The sequence below is a fragment of the Apaloderma vittatum genome, unplaced genomic scaffold, assembly GCF_000703405.1.
Source record: "Apaloderma vittatum isolate BGI_N311 unplaced genomic scaffold, ASM70340v1 scaffold23272, whole genome shotgun sequence".
NCBI lineage: Eukaryota > Metazoa > Chordata > Aves > Trogoniformes > Trogonidae > Apaloderma > Apaloderma vittatum.
In genome coordinates this window covers 38,806-45,671 of record NW_009705568.1, presented here as the reverse complement: position 1 = coordinate 45,671, position 6,866 = coordinate 38,806, and the positions used below count along the sequence as shown (strand labels likewise).

At 44.0% G+C, this 6,866-nt stretch overlaps 1 protein-coding gene across 1 annotated transcript; it reads right to left on the bottom strand.

Moving 5' to 3' along the window:
• Positions 1–463: 463 nt before the first annotated feature.
• Positions 464–6,490, bottom strand: LOC104270951 (mucin-5B-like). The gene is made up of 8 exons (XM_009865484.1): positions 5,740–6,490; positions 4,584–4,807; positions 3,985–4,156; positions 3,019–3,062; positions 2,096–2,218; positions 1,355–1,477; positions 982–1,027; positions 464–579 (listed from the first exon to the last, which is right to left on the bottom strand). Exons 1-8 carry the CDS (start codon positions 6,488–6,490, stop codon positions 464–466), a joined length of 1,599 nt encoding a protein of 532 aa, XP_009863786.1.
• Between the last annotated feature and the right edge of the window lie 376 nt (positions 6,491–6,866).

Sequence of the window (6,866 nt, the reverse complement as noted above, 5' to 3'; positions counted from 1 at the left end):
TTCTTCTCGTTAATAGCTGACACACAGAAACCCCCAGGTGGTCCTGGGGGTGGGTTTTTTACATCCTCTCTTATGAATGTGATTTTAATTACCCATCTCTTCAACAGTGGAAGTGTTCTGCTCCCACTGAGCCTGACGCCGCTCAGTGGAATGGTACGAACACGGTCACTTGGTTGCTCCTCTGTGGTCACAGACTCACCCAGGTTGGAAAAGACCCTCGAGATCCCACAAGCCGTGGGATGATGCACCAAGGCTGGAGGGATGGGGCGCTGCTGAGGGCCCTCAGCCCCATCCCCGAGGTCAGGCTGACCGGCCTGTAGCTCCCCGGATCCTCCCTCCAGCCCTTCTTGTGGGTGGGCACCACGTTTGCCGACCTCCAGCCCTCGGTGCCCTTGGGTGACTGATTAACTTGAGAGACTGGTATAAATGAAGTCAAAAAGATGCAAAATTAAGGGTTTTGAACTTACATGGATGAGCCAGGACAAGTTCCTTCACAGTAGGCCAGCTCGACGGGTTCAGAAGATTCACAGTCACCTTGGCGGATCACAGTTTTTTTGCTGTAGGGTTTGCAGTTCGGAGCTTCATAAAAAAGAGAGGGGGAAAAACCACATCATTCAAGTTCTGAACTAAATGAATGCTAAAACAATTTCAAAGGGAGCAATGCCTGATGACTGAGAATCTGCAGTATCTGACAGGAGAGGCTGCTGAGTAATGCATCTGGAGTTTTGGGTTATTCTTTGATCTCAGCTGTCCAACGTCTTTGAAAAGAACGCAGAGGCTTGAGCGCTAGTGGTCTGAGCTGTGGTATTCAGTAGCAGGAAAACAGATTTGGCTTTTTCTTTTAAATGAACCCTGAAATACAGGGTCTTGATAAACAGACTAAGTGAAAGCCGGGAGAGGGAAGAATCTTTCCATCCACTCAAAGACAGAAGTTGAATGGGGTGCTCCTCGAGCGGAAGACACGAACGCAGCGGTACTTACGTTTACATATCTTGCAGCAGCCGTCGGGAGTAGTCTCTGCTTCATCCTTCACAAAAGCGAAGAAGGAGGATTTGTGTTAAAGCACGGACGACAGTCACGAGTAAGAACGTGAGTTTGTGTTACTGACCCGGGGCAAAAGGCTGCTCCGTGAGGAATGCTGGACAAAACTGTGGGTGCCTTATTTTGTCCCCACCACCAGGCTCCGATCCTGGCCACCCCACGTACAACACTGAGCTTTTCTTACTGCTAATTTTACAGCAAGATTAATTTCATTCCCGCAACTTCAGCAAAAGAGACCTGATGTATTCTTGCTTGCCCCCCACCTTGTTCTTTTAAACTGCATGAGACAGAGGAAGCATTGGTTAGAACTTACAGGATCGCACTCTCCTGGGTTGTACTCGGGGCACACTCTCTTAGTTTGGACTGCAACAAATTGATCTTCGATTTTTTCACATTTGTAATGGCTGCAGTTATCGAGTGGCAGGATCTCATCAAGCTAAGGTTTTATAACAAGAGCAAATTATTTATTGTTTCATTGTGATCAAATATAGTACAATTACTTCCAAAATGTCTGGGCTAACTAAGTTCTCACGCCTCAAAGATTCTCAGATGCTTCTGAACTTCTTGCAAGTAGCAAAAGTGAAATTTTGCAAATTGGGGCTGGCTTGAAAGCTTAAACCCTGGATCTGAGCCCTCAGGCTACAAGTTAGAAACCACTGCCCAGTTAACCCCGCGCACCAAGAATTTGTTATTCTGGGTAAGTGTTCAATTGAGGGAACCTGGTGTGGTGGTCTCAGAGCAGTTTCAGTATTAATTGGATTTTTACAAGTAAGGGACACGAGCTGGCTCGCAGCTGTTCTAACCTGTGCTGGCTAACGGAGAGATCCGAGAAGGAAGGGAGTACTTACACTGAGCACCTGAAGAGTGCCGTTACTCAGTTTGATTTTGCAAGCTACTTCAATGCACTTCCCACAGCACTCTCCGTCCTCAATCATGTATTGATGACCCTACTCGCGAGGAGATGAACGAGAAAAGCGTGTTGAGCGTGGGACAGAGAATTCCCGTCTTCCTGTACCCGAGGTCGGAGCGGGCAGCCCAGGGGCTCTCAACTCACCAGCGGGCAAGAGGTTTCACACCGAACCGCTTCACAGCGCACGATGTTTGCTTTGGTCACTGGATCTTTCTCGGCACTGCAGGTACAGTTCTTGCACGTATCAATGACTGTTGACATTCCAACCTGGAAGGCAGAAAAAACGAATTCAGGTGGCAGCAGTTTCTATAACGTACCGGCAGAGGTGGAAGAGTTGCTGAGAGCTGTTAAGGCTGCGGAAATGCAAGTGGGGCTGAGCTGAACAACTCTCTTTGAACGTAAAGTTGTGCCGAGCACGAAAGCACACAATGGGAGGCAACTAAATGAAGCAATACAAAAGAGAAAAGGTAAAAACTAAAATGCAGGTAAGACCAGTTTCTGCTGCCTCGTTATTTTACCAGCTTCTCAATGCTCCATGTACCAATTATTTTTTTCCCTGTAAGTAATGTTCAGTGGTCATAAAATTACTATAATCTACAAATAAAGATTAACATAATTGGAAATGTTTGTAGATACAGAAGCAGAGATTACAAAATTACACAAGGATTTTAAAAGGCTCCAGTGCTAATGTTTAAGTTTTGACAAAATGACCTAAACTAAAGCAAAAGCCCTAGCTGCGTTTTTGAGGGTTCTCTCGAAAGGTGGTTGGGTGTGGGCTATTGAGTTTGGGCTATTCATCGGCTCGTTTGGAAAATTCATTAATTCCACAAGCGGGAGAGAGCTTCCAAAGAAAGTACATCGCTACAAACAGTGCGTTCTTGTTTCATGCTACATGCTCAGGAACTCTTCTGTGACTATTTTGGCTTTGTCATTAAGCAGGGGGAAAAAAACCAACAGAAAAGCACAACAGTTCCAGTTAAGGGCTAGAGCCAAAAAAACATCCTGGGATTAAGAATTTCTCACTTTTCACCTCCAGCGATGTAGCACTGTAAGTGTAACACTCTCACCTTGTACATCGTACCGTTAATCACACAGGTGTCAGGCAGTGGTTCTGAAAAACAAAACAAAACGGTAATTCCAGTGTAAACTCGCACTGTGAGACTCCCTGCAAAGTCAGGATGTTACCAAGTTGCATTAGTAACGCGAGGATTACGGAAAACTTGGACTCAGTCTCCCCTCCGTGCTTAGATCTCATTTTTAGTGTAGCTGGATGGAAGATTGAGCTGAAAAAAGCTGTTCTTACCACGGTGATAGAAATAACCTGACAACATGGGAGAGCCCTTTACGTCTCACAAAACTACTTCAGACTTGGCTTTTCCTTTGTTTTGACCTTCCTGTTAGGGGCTTAATTTATAACTACCTTCTTATTAATCTTTTCTATAAATATATGTGCATAAAAATATATGCATAGAAAAACTGACATATCTAAACAAACATATAAGATGTTCTTTAAAATTTTCACAAGCGTTCAGCAACAGGGTGAGTATAATTACTATTTTTCATACGTTGTCAGCACAGTCACTGATGACAATTCACTTTGTGTTACTTGCTTTTGTAGCTACTCGTGAAGCTTTCTGCTGGCGTATTCTTACGTTTATTCACCGTAGTTTACCTTCAGCTCAGCTAGTATTGACGTGCTTCGATATTACATTAATAACATGAAATTAAATACCTTAATAACCTTTATGTCTAAAGATACAGAGGTAGTTGAGCTACACATTACTTGAAGGTTTAAAGTATTATCCTGCTCTTGCAGGATTCCAATTCTCTCAGCAAACTTCACTGAAAATAATGTTTTAAAATAAACTTCTAATGCATGTTTAGCCAAAAACCGATGTGTGTTCGCTGCACCAGAACAATTTAAGGAAGGTTTTGCTGTTACTGTGATACACAAAGAACTTGCTTAGATACTAACAGAAGCGCAAAGGGAATTTACCAGAGCGTGTATTTATCTATGTATTTTTCATACTTACCGCATTTAAATTCAGGACAACACGGGTCTTTGAGTGGTAGCACAGGAACGGGAACAAATCCCAGGTCGCAGGTGGGTGTCTGAGGAGTCGGGCAGAGCGGCTGGCATTGCACGGTCGCCGTGGCGGGGTCACAGACACACTTCTGGCACTCACTCACCCAGCTCTCTCCAGCCTGCGAGCACAGAAATGATTTATTATTAAGCACTCTCTTCCCCCGAGTTACTCTGTTTCAAACTTGGTAGGGAGTTCAGACTAGAATTTTCTTAGCATGTGGTTTCAGGCCTTCAGAACAGACAAACTGAGACCAATCACAGAATTGTCTTCTGTGTAGAAAGAATCCAGAGCTTGTCTACTTCCTTCCATGACCTTTAATTGCTTTTGTACTAAACATCAATCTCTGTGGTGTTATCAGTGAGCTTTCCCATCTACAATTTACTTAAAAACCTGGTAATGCCAGGCTGAAGAACTGTCAGGTCATCTGTCACACGACCAGCTTTGTTACTGAAGTGCACGCAGGTCGGTACGAATTGGCTGTTAGAGGGCAGAAGCTGGGCTGGTTTTGCAGCGGCGACCGATCAGAAAACAACAAGGGGCAGCACCTTTCGTGGAGGATTGACGTCGGTACAGTTCCTTTCTGCTGAGGTTGTGAGGGAGGTTGCTGTGGTTGGTGACGAGGCAGCTCGCGTTGTAGTTTCTGAGGCGACTGAAGTGAAAGGGGTTGGTGAAGGACACAGCCCCTGGAATCGGGTGATTTCACATTCCTTGCTGCAAAGGGCGTAAAAATTGCAGCCAGCCATGTCTGTTCTGTTGTATATCACTTCCCCTGTAGAGGAAAATTGGAGAAGAAATTGAAAGACCAATGAAAACAAAAAAGCCCAAGAAAATATATTGTGAAAATATGCAGTCTACTTGTGTCTAAAAGTTTTGTTTAAACAATTCTCAGTGGTTATCTTAAACCGAATACAGTATTAACAGTTTACATCACTTCTGAAAATTCTTATAAGCATAAAGTAAGACACTTACCAGGAGAAAATAAATTATCAAACACGTGACAAAAACAGGGAGTTGTTCTGCTTGATGTAACGTATGTGCTTGCTTCCGTGGGGACTGGTGTGCTGGGGGAAGAGCTGAAGACTGCAGAGGTCCTTGTTGTGCCGGTTGTAGTTACTGTTGAGCACAAGACACATGTTAGATTTCAGCGCGGGTCACTGATGTCTTAATTTTAACCTGCTGGACAGGGCAGTCCAACATCACAGCAAACCTACTCAGTCACTTGTCTAACACAGAGAGAAGGAAAGAGAGCAGAGATGAAAAAATGGTTTGTGTTGGAAGAAATCTGATGGAGTGGAAGAAGACAATGATACAAACGCTGTTCTGCCAAAATGGCTAATTAGAACCTTTCCAGAGGTGGACAGTGACATACCTGGGCTGCTGGTGCTTGTGAACGTTGGGAGGGAAATCGTGGTGGAAGTAGGAGAAACAGAAGTTGGGGGAACTGCTGTACTACTAATGGTGCTTGTGATAGTAAAATGCTGGATGGTGGAGGAAATAATGGGTGATGTTGTTGCCTCGGTTGCTCTTCTTCAGGGACAGTGACCACTGTAGTGGTTGGAGCCTCTGTCACCACAGTGGAGGTTCCTGCCAGAGTAGATGTGACCGTGGCTGTTGTGGTGCTTCCTGTAGTGGTCCTGGAGGTGGTGACAGTGCTGCTGCCTGTGGTGGGCACTGTTGGTGTGGGTGTGATGGTGGTGGTACCTTCTGTCAGCAGGGGAGAGGTCCTGGCCGTGCTGGCGGTAGGGACAAGGGTTGTTCCTTCTGTTGGCCGGGCAGTGGTCGTTGTGACAACAGTGGTTCCAGTGGTAGTTGTGGTCTCTTCTTCAGGGACAGTGACCACTGTAGTGGGTGATGTTGTTGCCGTGGTCACCACAGTGGAAGTTTCTTCCAGAGGAGTCGTGGTCGTGTAAGTTGTTGTTGAGACTTGCGATGTCTTTGTTGTCTGTGAAGTTACAGTTGTACTCTCTCTGCCTGTCGTTGGCTCCGTAGGTACTTCAGTTTGTTGCGTTTCAGTTCCTTGTTGCCGTGTAGTTGGTTTTATCGTTGTCTGTATTGTAGACGTTATAGCAGTTGCTGTTGTGACTTCTTCTGTGGATATTGGTGTTGTCGTTTGTATTTCTGAACACGGTATGTAAGTGCAACATGAAATTCTAATTTCATAATTATAGCACTGCTTAGATTGCTGGTCTTTGTTATTGCATATTAATCCTCTGCTTTGACTGCATTCTACAGTTTGATTAAGGTGGTTTATTTCTGTATCTGGGTATTCTTTGGCTCTGCACTGAACAGCATTTGGGAATTTACACACATTGTATCCTTCTCCCCTGAGCTTTTCAAATGTTTCATAATCCCCGCTGTCCTCTCCGTTTTCCGGCTGTGTGGAATCATACCACTTAGACCACGTACAGACATGCTTCACGCACACTGTCGTCACTGGTGCTGGGGTTGTCATTTCTGTAATTAAAAGCAGGAAAAATAAGTCTTCTCTACCTTGTTAAATAAAGAACCAGGAGAAAGTTACTCATATTCCATTTTTATGTTGTTTTTACTATTATATATGTTAATATAGTTTTTTAATTTTAATGAACTTGCTTTGACAGTCTCTCATTTATAAGGTAGGTTTTAATCTCATATCTGTGTTATTTTTCTACCGGTACTTCATGTGACATTTATTTAAAAAATCTATTTGTACATAGCCTACACGATACCCTTTGTGTGAAATGTCAATACATAGGATAATGAGATGTCACAATTGCCACGGTATAAGTAAGAGGAGGTTTTACTCTCCTTGGTATTATCTCCATACTTATTTACTCTGAACTGTATAA

Bases quoted from the DNA above. Each gene is read 5' to 3' on its own strand.
- LOC104270951 (XM_009865484.1), bottom strand. From the start codon at position 6,490: ATGACAACCCCAGCACCAGTGACGACAGTGTGCGTGAAGCATGTCTGT. The intron at 2,219-3,018 runs GTGAGAGTGTTA...TCTGCCTTCCAG, and splicing joins TTAACGGTACGATGTACAAG to GTTGGAATGTCAACAGTCAT. The intron at 1,478-2,095 runs GTGAGTTGAGAG...ATAAAACCTTAG, and splicing joins GTGAAACCTCTTGCCCGCTG to CTTGATGAGATCCTGCCACT.